Source organism: Colletotrichum acutatum (assembly GCF_030867785.1).
Source record: "Colletotrichum acutatum strain CBS 112980 chromosome Unknown BDZ83scaffold_44, whole genome shotgun sequence".
NCBI classification, from domain to species: domain Eukaryota; kingdom Fungi; phylum Ascomycota; class Sordariomycetes; order Glomerellales; family Glomerellaceae; genus Colletotrichum; species Colletotrichum acutatum.
In genome coordinates this window covers 233,065-247,330 of record NW_026849038.1, presented here as the reverse complement: position 1 = coordinate 247,330, position 14,266 = coordinate 233,065, and the positions used below count along the sequence as shown (strand labels likewise).

At 50.8% G+C, this 14,266-nt stretch overlaps 7 protein-coding genes across 7 annotated transcripts; 3 read left to right on the top strand and 4 right to left on the bottom strand.

The window, feature by feature from the left end:
• Positions 1-188: 188 nt before the first annotated feature.
• BDZ83DRAFT_752000 (uncharacterized protein) lies at positions 189-1,308 on the top strand (the record flags this gene model as incomplete). The annotated part of the gene is made up of 2 exons (XM_060514131.1): positions 189-420; positions 491-1,308. 2 exons carry the CDS (start codon positions 189-191, stop codon positions 1,306-1,308), a joined length of 1,050 nt encoding a protein of 349 aa, XP_060365260.1.
• A 514-nt stretch (positions 1,309-1,822) lies between these two features.
• On the bottom strand, positions 1,823-2,290 carry BDZ83DRAFT_577229 (uncharacterized protein; the record flags this gene model as incomplete). The annotated part of the gene is made up of 1 exon (XM_060504998.1): positions 1,823-2,290. One exon carries the CDS (start codon positions 2,288-2,290, stop codon positions 1,823-1,825), a length of 468 nt encoding a protein of 155 aa, XP_060365259.1.
• Positions 2,291-2,864: 574 nt separating this feature from the next.
• On the top strand, positions 2,865-4,274 carry BDZ83DRAFT_719430 (uncharacterized protein; the record flags this gene model as incomplete). Its single annotated transcript, XM_060512173.1, has 6 exons — positions 2,865-2,915; positions 2,971-3,172; positions 3,272-3,402; positions 3,455-3,643; positions 3,696-3,989; positions 4,062-4,274. 6 exons carry the CDS (start codon positions 2,865-2,867, stop codon positions 4,272-4,274), a joined length of 1,080 nt encoding a protein of 359 aa, XP_060365258.1.
• Positions 4,275-5,981: 1,707 nt separating this feature from the next.
• Positions 5,982-8,170, bottom strand: BDZ83DRAFT_577116 (major facilitator superfamily transporter; the record flags this gene model as incomplete). The annotated part of the gene is made up of 5 exons (XM_060504986.1): positions 5,982-6,586; positions 6,688-7,134; positions 7,188-7,256; positions 7,319-7,559; positions 7,631-8,170. The coding sequence occupies 5 exons, from the start codon at positions 8,168-8,170 to the stop codon at positions 5,982-5,984; spliced, it is 1,902 nt and encodes a 633-aa protein (XP_060365257.1).
• A 715-nt stretch (positions 8,171-8,885) lies between these two features.
• On the top strand, positions 8,886-10,531 carry BDZ83DRAFT_620723 (uncharacterized protein). The gene is made up of 2 exons (XM_060508212.1): positions 8,886-10,206; positions 10,259-10,531. The coding sequence occupies exons 1-2, from the start codon at positions 9,379-9,381 to the stop codon at positions 10,304-10,306; spliced, it is 876 nt and encodes a 291-aa protein (XP_060365256.1). The 5' UTR covers positions 8,886-9,378; the 3' UTR covers positions 10,307-10,531.
• Positions 10,532-11,794, bottom strand: BDZ83DRAFT_620721 (uncharacterized protein). The gene has a single exon (XM_060508211.1). The coding sequence runs from the start codon at positions 11,611-11,613 to the stop codon at positions 10,633-10,635; it is 981 nt and encodes a 326-aa protein (XP_060365255.1). The 5' UTR covers positions 11,614-11,794; the 3' UTR covers positions 10,532-10,632.
• Positions 11,795-12,196: 402 nt separating this feature from the next.
• Positions 12,197-14,266, bottom strand: BDZ83DRAFT_719427 (major facilitator superfamily transporter; the record flags this gene model as incomplete). The annotated part of the gene is made up of 3 exons (XM_060512172.1): positions 12,197-12,410; positions 12,471-13,837; positions 14,231-14,266. The coding sequence occupies 3 exons, from the start codon at positions 14,264-14,266 to the stop codon at positions 12,197-12,199; spliced, it is 1,617 nt and encodes a 538-aa protein (XP_060365254.1).

Below are 14,266 nucleotides of genomic sequence, written 5' to 3'. Positions count from 1 at the left end.
TTAGAGGATCATAATCCTTGAAATCCGTCGAGAATAGCATAACACTGTCGTAGACTACTCTGATACTCATTGTGGTCTTGGTCTTATGTAGCTTTCTACCGCATAGCTTCTTGTTGAGGGTTTACATTTTCCTGCTCGAAAAGCTCTGGATCGTACAACATCCTGGTTCCCTGGCTTGAGCGCCCAAGATGCTTCCAACCGGTAGTCCAGGCCGCAAAATCCTCGGATTTCTATTTGGCATCAACGACAGGATCTACAATCTCATGTGGTCCCATGACAAAGGCATCCCAACGGAGCATGTCGACCACACTCTGGTCACGATTATGCTGGGTGACGAAAGCGGAGCAGGAGGCCATCAGCCTCAGATGGAACTATACGACGACCTAGGCGCAAGGATTGGACATCGCATGACGAATGACGGTGACCGGATCGGAATGAAAAAAAAACCTCGACGATTCCATCTACAAGATCGAACACAACGTGCACGTAGACAAGATGACGACACCAAAGTACATTGTAGTCAACCAGTGGAGTTCCGATGCCATCTGTGTCTCGGCGATCCAGGTGTCAAACGGAAAACTCTCCTCCGTCTTTTACGGTGATCTTGGGGCTCGCTGTGGACAGAGCTGGTTCTTCAGCCGGCGTCGGCTCGATGCCAAACTCATGCATCCAAAGTGCGTCTGGCTTGATGAGGACCATACCGATGGCTTCAACGCGCGAGCCATGAGCTTTCATCTCAACGACATGCTTGGAACACCAGATAAAGTCAAGATGTACAAGGAAAATCCTCAGGAATACTTGTGTAAAAGCACTCCTCCCTTCTCGTTCTGGTATCATCTTCGGCCAGGGGCAAACCTTCCCCTCTTCAAGCCTCCCCTGGAGTACGAGCGGAACGCAATCACCGGACAAGAAGGCCGAGACAAGGACCCACAACGCGCAGTTGACGAGGCCAAGTGGGACAAGATGGCCGACCACGACCCCCGGCCTATTGCAAGACGTTCTATGAGGGCGTCTGAACGAAGAGTCAAGAGAGAGAAGTTGGCCAAGAGACAAGGCACAAACCCTGACATCACTCATCTCATCGTCACTCGCGCTGAGGAACATGCAGCGTCGTTGGTTTGCAACAGTACAACATCTTACGGCCACGATGTTGTATCCCTTCACGAGAAGACTTACTGCGATATGACCGTTAAGAGACTCTACAAACTTTGTGATGACGATTTCAAGGAGAACTGTTTTGACGTGGAACGAAAAACTCTGATAGGCCATGGCGGGATCTTTGCTCGTGGTGAAATATCCGCTGTCTGAATTCCTCAGAAGCGATATGAAACAGCAGCCCACTGGAAAGAATAATTTCACTTATTTTTGTAAGCCACGAAAGTGATCCTAAGTCCTTAAAGTCATTGCACAATCTTTCAATTCTACTCTACCTTATTTATTGAACCTCGAACCCAAAATATGGGCCTTTTCTCCGACACAGACTTCTGCAAAGTGAGATCATGGTTGGGAGGGGGTTTGAGAGTGCAAGCATTAGAAGTTGCTTTACTAGAACTAGGAACTCACTTCTAATCCAATGGACTTCTATCATCATGAAGTTTGACGGATCAAAGACTTTAGCACCAATAAGAAGCTCACGACATACCTGCTAGTAACTCTATTCATGCTAACAAGAGGCCCAATAGCAAAGTCTTGATTCTAGTACTAGATGTACCTTCCCACACTACCACAGTCATGACATTTAACTCACATTTAAGACGCATTTTATTCCCAAGCTGGTCCATCCAACAGGCTATTCAAGTATGTAGTACCATTTTGAAAGCGCCTACGAAGAAGCCTTTGCAGTCTGAGTCAGCTTCCTCAGAGATGCGATCTGGCCTTGACAAAATCCAACAGCCTGCAACTTAACGCTATCCTCATGCTGCTGCTCAACTCGCCTGGCTCCAGATGTCCAGGTAACAATCGTCTTCTCCGGACCCGAAGAGTGAAGTTGTACGGCCGCAAGGACTCCCGTCGCCGGACTCGAACTCGGCTCAAGAACTTCGTACTGCAATTTGAAGGCAGTGTGGTCGCACACGAGAACGCGCTCATCAAAATAGACTTCGCCAAAGTAGACGCGACGGACGGCGCCCAGGCCGTATCCTTCCAGCACGGCGGATCGGGTGCAGCCCGGGATCTGGATCCGCTCGGCTCCGATCGCCGACAGAAATGGCCAAATTTCGTTGGCTGGGGCATTGATTGTTTCCGTAACTGAGGCCAGGACGGTTCTTCCATCTAAACCTTCGACTGACATCCTCAGTCTTGACGCTCGGACATCAGTAGCCGTAGCCATTTGCAGAATTATTGTATAACGACGGAGCTGTGTACATATCTAAGTCGTATGCTCGTTATCTTCCTATCTGGTGGAGGTTGTGATTTTCTCTACAAATGAATGATCTGGGTCTACAGCTAATACATTCACATGTTATTGTGTAAATAATTCTGGATCATATTTGTTTCCTGGTTCCCTTGACGCAGTGATATCCGACCGTCGGACAGACAAAAGATGAAATTTGTAAGCTCTACAAGCTCTGTATGTGGGAAGGCTGCTGGTCTTTCGGTCTCCTCAGCCCACCCCGAAATCGAGAGCGAAACCCCAAGTCAAATGGCTTCACTTTTACACTTAAGCCGAGCGACTAGTTTCCTCTCTCCACCGGAGGAACTAGGAAACATACCTGGCAGAGGGGTTAGTCGAGAAAAGGCAGGTTCTTAAACATACTGTATGCAGTGTCGTCGTCTATATAAAGTTCAACAACTGCTATCATGAAGGCAACTGAATGGACTGTAAGTAAGGGGTGTGATACATCATTCACAAATTGAACGCAAGGATGGCCTCCGAGAAGAAGAAAGTTGCCATGATATTGGGGGCCTCTGGTATTGTGAGTCTCTCAAGTCGCACTTTCAGTTTCTTCTTCTTCATGCTGAAAATCCTAGTTTGGCTGGGCTTTGATGTGCGAGTGTCTTAGCTATCCATCGACAGCCACCTTTAGTCGAGTCATCAGCTTAAGCAAGAGGCCAATGAGCAGGAAAAGAGCGCGGTTACAGGACGACCCAAGACTTGAAATACACACTGGACTCGACCTTACCGATGCCGACTTGCCGCTTCAGAGACTTGACGCTATCCCAGACGTCGATGGTGTCATGCATATATACTTTATGGGGGGAGTTTAACTTCCTTAGCTTGGGCAGAAAAGCACAGCATATATAGCTGGATTGGCTAAGATCAGTTTTTCAGCGTACACGAGCTATGAAAGTGATCCAGAAGACCAAGTCAAAACTAACGCTACGATCGTCAACAATGCCCTGACAGCTGTTAAGGATCTGTGCCCGAACCTCAAGTTTGTTTCTCTACAGACAGGCGGGAAGGTAAGCAGAAGCTCGACTGCGTGAACTTAGCTTCAACTCAAACCTTCACTAGGGCTATGGAACAGTAGGATACGGCTGGCCACCTGCACCGTGGAAGGAGGACCTGGCCCGTTTGCCAGAGCCGTACGCGTCTAAGATTTTCTACTTACCCCAATGCGATGTGGTGGCTAGACACGCTACGGACAGTTTGTGGAAATGGACTGACGTCAGGCCGTCCTTGCTGTTGAGTATCTCGACAATAGTCGCGCTTCAACTCCCTCAATCAGCCCCATCTGACAGGGCCTGCTCTTTAGCCTGGGTTCGTCCCCCAATTTAGTGCCATGAACGTGGCGCAGAGCTTGGGGCCTTATCTGTCGTTCTATCGCTCCATGTATAGTTACGGGGCAGCTTGTCCCTTTCCAGGAACCCAAGAGTCCTGGAGGGCACTACACACCGATTCTTTCCAAGACCTGGTTGCCCGTTTCCACATTTATGCCTCCTTGTATCCGGATAAGACCCACGAGCGGCCGTTCAATGTTGGAGACGGCGATTCTGTCTCGTGGGAGATGAAGTGGCGATTGGTCTGCCAATACTTTGGCCTCGACGGAGTTGGGCCACAGGACCAGTCCACTAGCCAGGCATTCGGGATCGACTGGATCATTGCTCAGAAAGACGAGTAGCCAGACTGGGTTTTCGCCAACGGCCTTGAACGGGGAGCCCTTGAGAATGTTAATTGGGATATACTGGCTGCCACTTTGGCCTCGCCGATGCGTATCGACTATGACCTGAGGGTATCTCGAGACATTGGGTTCAGTGAGACAATGGAGCCTGGGAGGGGGTATATCTTAGCGTTTGACTGGCTTATAGAAGCCAACTTCCTCCCTCGTTATTAAAGTATTGAAGCTAAGTTTGACTGGCTTTCATATGATATGAGCGGCAGAAGTAGATTAAAAGAAACGGTTAGCCGGGAGGGTAAGTTAATCGCACCTATCGACTCTGCTTTCTTTAAGCCTACCGCGATCGAGCAAATAGGCCGGATATAGAAGCTAGCCTATTTAAGCAAACGATCTTTTGCTTCTATTTCATTTGATTACGAGTTTTGAGTCAACTCCCTGAGTTCGTGCCATGTATAGACTCTTGCACTGATATCAACTGCGCATCCGACGATCAAACCTTTACCTAAAGCACCTACAGGAGTTGATGTGTAATGTGATAGTGCATCTACCATGCACTATGAAAACTGTTTTCTCCGAAGACCCTTTAATAATAAGAGTCAACTGGGTCGATACATAAGTAGCTGGCATTCAGTCCTCTTCCTCGTATCCCCATGAACCGTATAGTAAGTCGACATGGCTGGGCAGATTGCTCGGCACTCTATCTAGCACAAGAACCATTATTGTCCGTATATGACAAGCTATGTCCTTTTGCACGCATCAGGGAATGATAATCTATCATATTTCACTACCTTGTATGCCATAGAGATGAGTCATATATGCCGATTTGGATCTTGGAGGCCGTGAACTGACCCTGAAGCAGGGGTCCCCAGATCAACAGGTTCGGGCCGGGGGCCCGCACACACGGGATCTTCAGTTAGTCACCACAAACTCTCGACAAACGCTTTTGAATTGGTAGATGTAGGGTGAATAGGCCGTTTAGATTCTAATCGGTAATAGACGCTTGGTCATTAGGTCGACGAACTGGCGATCGTTATGACAGCTTTCTTGGCTTTTGCTTGGCTCCTGAGAGTAACTGCAGACTTGCATCTTCACTTGCATCTGCCAAAATGACGAGAGAACATATTGCCATCCAATTTTTGACGTCAGATGGCCTGCAAGTCCTAGCCCATTTCTCCAGCCCTTTGACATGAGCTGTCTAACCCATCAAACTGTGCATGTACCCATGGGCAAGGAGCCGAGAGCCCACGTGAAGACAGGCTCTGGTACCAACTTGCCGATTATTAGCGCAATCCTTCGCTCCATTGGGAAAGCAATGCGGTGTTTTAGCCATGAGGTACGGACCACCGAAGCCAGGCGTTCGAGCACCACATTAACTTCCGACTGGGATGCACGCAGTACGTTTGCAGGTTTCAGCAGAAACACCAGACGACTTGCTACAGAAAGGATCGCCTCAGAGGAACTCTGTCTTCACAGGCGACCAGAGAGATCGACCTACAACCAGAGATAAGTGACAGGCCATCCTCGTCAAAGTGATAATCATTGAGATTGGCTGGTGTCAATTCGTCAGGGCAAAAAGTGATGGTGCCCAGTCATGAGGCGAAACTTTCGCCCAATGCAATAGCCGAATCGATAGAAAGAAAATGGCAGGCTTGTAAATTGGGGTGTTCGCAACCATAACTCATCAAAATATGATGAGTCGCCCTGGCTTAGGTATTGACCATTACCTAGAGTACCTAACTATCCTTTATGTTCCTGAGGGCTACATGTGTGCACCATGACAGGTGAAGGCCACTCTCTCAAATGCTAACAATACTGGAAACCGCCTCTGCGCGGTTGATGCTTCGTGTATGTCTAGAACGCCGCGCTCAAAAATGCAAGTCAATGCCCCTCGTGATCATCTTTCAAGAACAGAAAAAAAAGGCTTTAGGCTTTTTGCCGATCTGGATGATCTTGCACACCCACCTTTGACCTCCTCTTCTCTCTCTGAGCCCGCCACTTGGGCCCCCAGAATTGATTGACAACCTGAATGGGAGAGACAGCTATGACCGCCATGCCGAGGACAAGAAACGCGGTGCCAGGACCAACGGCGTTGAGCATCTGCTCTGCGAATGCTACGCCGAGAGCTGCCAGCCCGCAACGGACCACGTTGTTAATGGCTGTGGCACTCGCGCCTTCACCGGGGCAAAGATCCGAGATGATGGTCTGGTTTAGCGCAAATATGGCGTTCGCCGATGCGGCAATGAGGAATTGCATTGTCAAGGGCAACGCAATCCACCCCGGTCGGGATGTTGCCGTGGGATACGCCAAAGAAAAACCGTAGCCGACGATAGAGGCAACGAATAGGAAGACTATCCACGGGAGGCGTCTCAAACGGGCCTGCTCCAAAGGGAAATCTGGCGCAATATCTTTGGGTGACAGTTCCTCGTCGTAAGGGATGTTGTGGGTTTCCTTGTATTTGGTCTCAACGGCTTTGTAGTCCCGAGTCAGAAGTTTGCCCGCAAACACGGAGCCGACAATGGTCCCAGTTCCTACCCACGCAGGTCAGTCATGTCCGGACAAGTCTCGCTTCCATCGGAGTTCAAGCCATCCAATCAATGTTCAAAGTTCGGAAAAAGTGGTTTCTACTTACCATTGGGTATGAATGCCACACCAAGAAGGAGTTCATTCAATCCAAACCGCTCCTTGAATAGTGGAGTTGTGCTAGTCGTAACCATGTTCCAGATGGCATAGATTACACCACCCCAGATGAGGTTAATAACCAAGTCCTTCTCTTTGAAGAGCCTGAATGGCCTCAAAAAGGTCCAAATGGTAATCTTTCGGTTCAGAGGTCCATCTGGATCCTCCATGTACTTCGGCTCCTTGGTCACATATCTGTAGAGCGGCTTGTAGATGATGCCGTTAAGACGAAGGGACCCATTGCCAGCAATAGTTCTCAAAGTCTCTGGTAACCATATAACGATAGTGATGAGAATAAGCGACGTAGCGATGAGCAAGAAGACAAACACGGATCGAAAGCCCAAGGAGTTGGCGAGAGCACCTCCCAACACCGGGCCGATCGCTGTGCTAAAATTCCGGACTGCAAAGAATTAGATGCCGTTCAAAATCCTGACGCAGAAAAGTCCGACTCACTTGCTTGATAGAAGCTAATGTATGCACCCCTTTCGGCCGTCGGAGAGATATCCTGGATAACACCGTTGCCTATCACACCCGTTAGCTGCCAAGTTTGGAAACTGAAGAGACGGCCGAGACGAAATACCCACCGATACTAACAGTCGAGGCACTTCCTGCAGCTTGAAGGCCCCTGAAGACAAGCAGTACCGTGTAATTTGGCGAGAAGCTCAACGCGACGTTGGCGCCAATGTAAACTCCCATGGAAGCGATGTAAGTCGGTCGGCGGCCGAGCGTGTCAGACATGGGACCCCATAGCAGCGGTGTAACGGCTTGCATGACCAAGTAAGACGTGATTGTGAGTGACACTTGTGATGCACTAACCTTCAGCTCCTGAACTGGTGTGTTAGCATCTGCCGCGCGCGTGGGTTGTTTTGGAAGATTGATGTGAAGTTTCCACTTACCCTTGATATTGCATCCAAGGAAGGGTTGTAAATATTGGACGACAAGCCCGAGAAAAGACCCGCAGAAGCAATAATGATGAGAATGAGCCACTTCTGCCTCTTGGTGAAGATTGAAAATGGTTCATCATTACCATCATCATTGTCGTCGTCTTGCTGGCCCTCCACTTCATTGGAGTCATCGAAGGGATTCCGGTCTTGGCCTCCACGGCCCTCATCATACTGATTGTACTGAGAGTCTTCGAACGACTTGGTGCGGAGCTCTCCAGTGCTGCTGTCCTTCTGCCAGGTCCTCTTCCGGATGGGCGGCGGCCTCAGCGGCAGAATATTACGGCCGCGCGGGGCTCCTAGTCGGATGCTAGTACCGGCCCGAGATAACCGAGTTGGAAAGGCCTTTTCGTCATGATATCGGTCCGGCATGTACTCGTAGTCATGGGCAAGAAAGTTGTACGCTGCAGCCGATGCAGCAGTCAGACTTCCGAGCAGTCCCCTCCTCACGTCCGGTCGCGGCGGCGGCTGCGGCTGTAGCCGATTGGGATTCATAGCTTAATTTGACTCTGTATCCCTTTTCTATTTTGTCGGTTCAAAATGAAAGAAACCAAAGCATGGAAGACCAGTTCTTGGCCCCGTGGACAGTCTCTACGCTCGGTTATCTCATGCATATAAAGAACAATACTAGCCAAGTCCACCGGCTTGTCTGGAAGCCCAATCCAGCTTTTACCGCCACGCTGTGACGCAGCCAGCTGGTATTCATCATTGTCCTGACGTCAATTAGAGATCGCGAACACGGCTGAAAGAGCTAAATCGAATTTAGATAATCAGCTCGAGAAAGAAACCTTCAAGTTGATGAGAGAAACAGGTTCACCCTCGTACGAGATGGTCCGGGGATGCCTGCGACTCGCCGCACGGCCGCCCATCCCCAAATGCATGGGAAGCGCAAGGAGGCTCTAGAGGTTACAGAAAGTGGTTTCGCAAAACACTGAAGCCATTGGACATCCCATCTTCTAGACCACTTCTGCCTCCTTTGTGAAACACCGAGGCTGCTTCGACGCCGCGTCGCAGTCGTCGCCCACAACGAGTCGACGCATCGAAGTCTACGGCTCTCCGACCCCCTCCACCCCCCTTCTCCTCTCAACACAAACAGTAGAGGAACTCTAAGAGCAGAGGAAACAAACCAGAGGACAGACAAAGAGAGGGCCGGGGAGCGCACGTTCACCTAATGGGCCAAAGCCGGGCCCCAATTGATCACCTTCTTTTCCTCCTGTCTCCGGCAACCGTGTTAATGGCACCCAATTCCCATCATGTCTACCCGTCAGTCGGAAACTTGACGCCCACTTGCCCCTTTGGGACACATCTCAACCCCGTAGACCAGCGCGAAAGGGCCCGGGCCCGAGTGGTGGCGCCTCGGCCTTGAAAGTTTGACACGAGCCAGAAGTCAAATGATGGATGGAACTAGCAGAGACTGACAGAATGGACGAGCACAAGGCCTGAATAAGAAGTGCATGGGTTCCACCTCGCTCGCTACCCCGGCCGCTGCCTATCTAGTATCCCAGGACCCTTTTTCTCGGTTATTCACAACCGGACTAGCAAGACAAGCGCATCTGTGATACGCTTGACAAGTGCCTCACGACCTCTCGGCTCACCTACCGAATTGGAAATGTTTTAGACAGTGAATCGACGTACCGAACAAAGGAGAAGTTCTACTAGCCGCTTCATCAATAACATCACCGGCGTGGAGGGTGAAGCAAGTGATGGACATGGTAAGCCGCAACGTCGCCAAGCGCGATGAGGAGGAAGAGGAGGAGATTCGAGATGTTCGCCGGCAAATGCAAGATGCCGAAGCAGCCAACGCTCAAGCTGTCGCCGCAGGAGCTGCCAAGCAAGCGAGTGCGCCCAACGCCAACGCGCTACCTCTCGATCCGAACCAGCTCCTCTCAGTCCTAGGTCTCCTCAGCGGCCAACCTCAAGCTACGCCGGCGGCACCTGGACAGCCCGTGGCCACGGGACTGCCTCCGAACAACAATGCCAATATACCGACAGTCACCATCTTTGTGACGGTGACGCCTCCGGCTGCGACACAGACCGTGATGATCATGGTCCCGACAACAGTCACGGTGACTGCGACACCAGTAGCGCCGCCCCCAGTCAACCAGCCTCCTCCTCCACCACCAGCTCCGCCAGTTCAGACCTCACCACCGCCGCCAGCACCGCCGATGAGCACGCCGCCGCCTCCTCCTCCGCCGGTCGTTGCGCCCCCGCCACCTCCACCACCTCCACCAGCCAGCGGGCTCACCATGCCCCTTGTCGGAGCTAGCCCGTTCCCGATGCCACCTCCTGCCGCGTCTGTGTCTGCCCCCATGTCTTCAGCGTCTTCAACAGGAACTCCCAAGGGGGCCGGCGGTACTCCCACAGCTGTGGTGTTGTTGGGTGTATTTGGCGGTGTTGGTAAGTCAATCTTGCTAGTGACTCGACTGGCGAGGTATCCACTAACAGAGAGCCTAGCTGGTGTGTCACTCCTGGCAATGGGAGCATTTGTGTATGGTTTGATGAGAAGAAGAAAGAACAAGTCTGAAGCAGAGGTAAGTATATGATGGATCCCCGATTTCCAGCTTGACGCTGACGATTTGGTAGACTGCAAGCGTTCAGAGCATGCAGATTGGAAGGCCAATGCCCTCTTGAGAGTTCTTCAACAGAACCAGCGAGGCATGGCGACGTAGACTTTTCCCAGATTATCGGCGGTGTCATCAAGGCGACTTCATGGTCTAGAGTTGATAGCAAAATCCGGACATATCCCACCACCTCAAAGGGCAAATATTTTCGGTTACCTCGAGCGAGAGAAAAGGCACTTGTCTGCCAGATTTCCGCTTCTCCCATCTTAGTTACCTACTTCATGTAAGATCAGAAGCGTTGGAATTTTGTGGAATACAATTATTGTCTATTGTTTAATATTATACACTCAAAACCTGTTCCTCGTATCATGAAAAGATGGGACTTACACCGCACAATCATGCTGTTGGCTGAGCCAAGCCGTCCCAGACCTCTTTCAACCATTCAGCGACCTTGGCGGCGATGATCTCGCTGTTCTTTTCCGTAGTGCAAAAAGCGTGAGGAAGTCCCGTGTCGTCAATCTCAACCCTCGCCCAACCGTTCTCGATGTGCTTCTCTCGGGCCCTGATGAAGTGATCCCGGAAATGATCTCCAACCCAGTGGTCCTTTTTCGCGAAAAAGAAGAAGAATCTAGGCGCAGCTCGCTTGCCGTTCCCCAGATCGTCCTCTTCAACCTCCCAGAGTTCCTTATCCCACTTCTCCTCGGTAATAACTTTCATCTCATCTTTGCCCATGTGAATGGCTTGCCATACTCCGTCCCGACTCTTCAAGAAACTGGTCGTGACATCTGCTGCTTTGGGGCCCATGCCTAGGACATTGCCAACGAACCACCGAAGCGCGACCGCCGGCCAAAGGTTCAAGAACTTTTGGGCGATCACGTGTGCGGTGTTGTTGAGGAATGGTGTCGTGCGAATGAGTTCCATTTGCTTTCCGCTCGGCGATTTGGAAATATGTGTGACCGTTGGGAAGAGCAGCATGCCCGTGAGAAGTTTGAGATGAGGCGCGCGCGAGGGATCCTTTAGGTGCCGGTGGAAAATCTCCAGGGCGATGTAGCTACCGACAGAATGGCCCGCGATCACGACAAAGTCATATGGCTCGCCCTTCTTGCCCGGCGCACTGCGCGAAGAGTCTGTCCGCCGCAATGATGCCAAATGGTCAAAAACAAGCTCAATCTGGTGTTCCACGTCATACGGCAGACTGTCTTTGCTGAACGGCTCGTGGCTGTCATCTCTAAACCCAAAGAGATCGCGGCCATAGACGTGAATGTGGCCGTCGGCCCAGCCGATGCGGGCCTTTAGCGCATCGAAGAAGTCGGTGTAGTAATCGACGAGTCCTGGGTTGCCAGGAATGAAGAAGAAGAGGCCATGTCCCGCCGCCATTGTCTGTGTTCGCGTGTGTGCAAGACTCTCCTTTTTCTTGCGCTTTGGTGAAGCCGTCTTGCAACGAAGCACGGCCCGCACAGATTCCGTCGGCTCTGTGCCGAGAGTTGACGTCGTCTGAAGTCGAGAGGTCCGGCAACGAGAGGCGGACTTTTGGAAAGGAGGTTGAAGGACGGGAGATCCACCTCGGCAATGAATCGCGAAATTGGCGGGCAGTTTCCACGCTTTGCATTAGTGTCGGAGATAATGCTCCGTCGGCGTTTATCTGACTACCTAGGTACTCGACGGTACGTACCTCGATTCTGGTGATGGCTTCATTTCGCCGAGTATTGGTGATGTGGTGATTGCACACACCGAACTTTGTGAATCAGAATCATTCAATCACGATATTTTACGTCTACAATGGTCTATGTTTGAGAAGTAAGGTAGTCGCCGAATCTTAAGGGATCGAATCAATCATAAAGTATCAAAGGCAGTGCATGGTTCTCCTATGGGCATTCAGATAAATGTGTACTTATTGACCCCCATGTCGAGTATCGTTTCTCAAGATGCCTACTTACCTTGCTACCTTCTATCAGCGGCATCAAAACTTGAAACGGAAACTGGGATGCATCCACCCAAGTCTAAACTCATGCTCTTCTGCTGATAGGCCGTCCCTTTGTCCCTCGTCTAGTCGAAAGTCGCGCTCGCCTCGCGACCGTTTCTTATTCTCCCGCTTCATGTACAGGGGCAAAACAAATCCTATCACCAATAACACAACTAGACAGCCAAAGTTGATGAAGTGCCCTTTAAGATATCTGAGAAATGACAGAGTCAGTGAACGAACACGCGCAAGCGTTTCCATGAGGACAACGTACCTGGGTGCTTCATCTTTAATGTAGGTGAAGGAAGCGAGAAAGGCAGCCGAGTTTCCAATTGACAGCAGAAAGCCCAAAGCAACGGCACGCACATAGTGCGGAGATGCGTTGATACTCATCCAAGTGAGTGCCAAAGGTGGTGTTGCGTTGACCGACATGGCGACGAAGAATGAGCCGGCGTACTGAATCTTGATGTCCATGTAGAACGGTGCCGGACCGGCGTGGGCACCAACGATCATCAGGATGTACCCGAAAATGCCGATCATACTGCAGACATTCAAAGGCAGTGCAGTCTTTCCAGACCGACGACTCCAGAACGAGATGCCAACAGTAAACATCGATGCTGCAAAGTTCGGGGGAGCTGTCATCAACGATGCCTGCAGCTTTCTATATCCCATAGCAGATATAATCGTCGGGAAGAACATAGAAAAGCTGTAGATGGCCTGGATAGAGCAGAAGCTTCCGAGAGCCATCAGAACGGTGATGACATTAAGGATTGCCCCTGAGATAGTCTTCCATGTAAGAGGATCTTTCTTATTCTGGAGCCTCGACATACCACCCTGTTGATCGTCTGCTGCTGATTCTTGGTCGGACAGGCGAGGATTGCCGAGATAGTGCCATTGATCTTGACATTGCATTCTCGCAACAGCGAGAGCCCTTTCAGTCGGCGAGAGAAATTTGGCGTCAGCAGGTGTGTGCGGCAAGGCGAAAAGCAGCAGGAGACCCAGAAAGACGGTCATGGTCCCTTCAATGAAGAAAAGCCAAGGCCACCCGTCATAGCCGCGGACCTTGATCTGTCCCAGTCCAGCGGCCATCAAGCCACCAAGAAACCCGGCAAGGGCAGTACTCGAGTAGAATAAGCCCACACGAAGGATGAGTTCATCGGCAGTGTAAAAGAAGCCGAGGTAGATCAAGACACCACCGAGGAATGAGCTTTCGGTCAAGCCAAGGAAAGCACGTGTGATGCAGAGGCCGACGAAGTTGGTGACGAAGCCGCTAAGAGCTGTGACGATTCCCCATGAGATGATCAAGGCCGGCAGCCATATGGCACCTCCAACACAGCGTACAGCTAGGTTTCCTGGGATGTTGAACAAGATGTTGAGGATGAAGAACATTGCCAGAGCTGTGTTGAATTGGTTGCCGACCAGCTTGAGGTCTCGTTCGAGTCCATTGATGCGAGCGAGGGCAATGTTGCTCTTGTCGAGGAAGAAGAGAAGATGGGCAAGAAACATGGCAGGTACCAGCCTGTGATCGAACTTGCGGACAAGGCTTGACCGAATCTTTTCATTCTCCGCCGCGTTCCTCGGGGCCATGGAATCGGTATTGGTGTCGCTTGTTGTTTGTCCGATAGCATCGCCGTACTTCTCCTCATAAGAACCGGTAGCATCAAGACCGGCTCTATCAATGTTGCCATCTCTGGTCAAGTCATGGTCTGTTGGTGAATATTTGCTGTCGGTTGAGATTCCAGGACCTTTCGCCATTTTGAAACAGAATTATTTACGTGAAGGGAGAAATTGATTGAGAGGTGGCTCATAATCTGGGCTGTTTGCTAGTGACAAGTCTAGAAACTTGAGCTTGAGGGGTAACCTCGAACTCGAAATCGAAGCGATTCCACGGCCTTGATAATGAATGGGGATAATTGCTCCGAGGTTGGTGACACAACTCACCCGAGAGGGAAGATTGATCGGGATGTGCCATTGGCGCCCCTTTTCACCAACACAGAAGGGGGCCTACAGTATCGGCATTTCGACACGACCAACCTGGTCGGTTGGCCGCCGCCGCGATTCTTCTCTCAT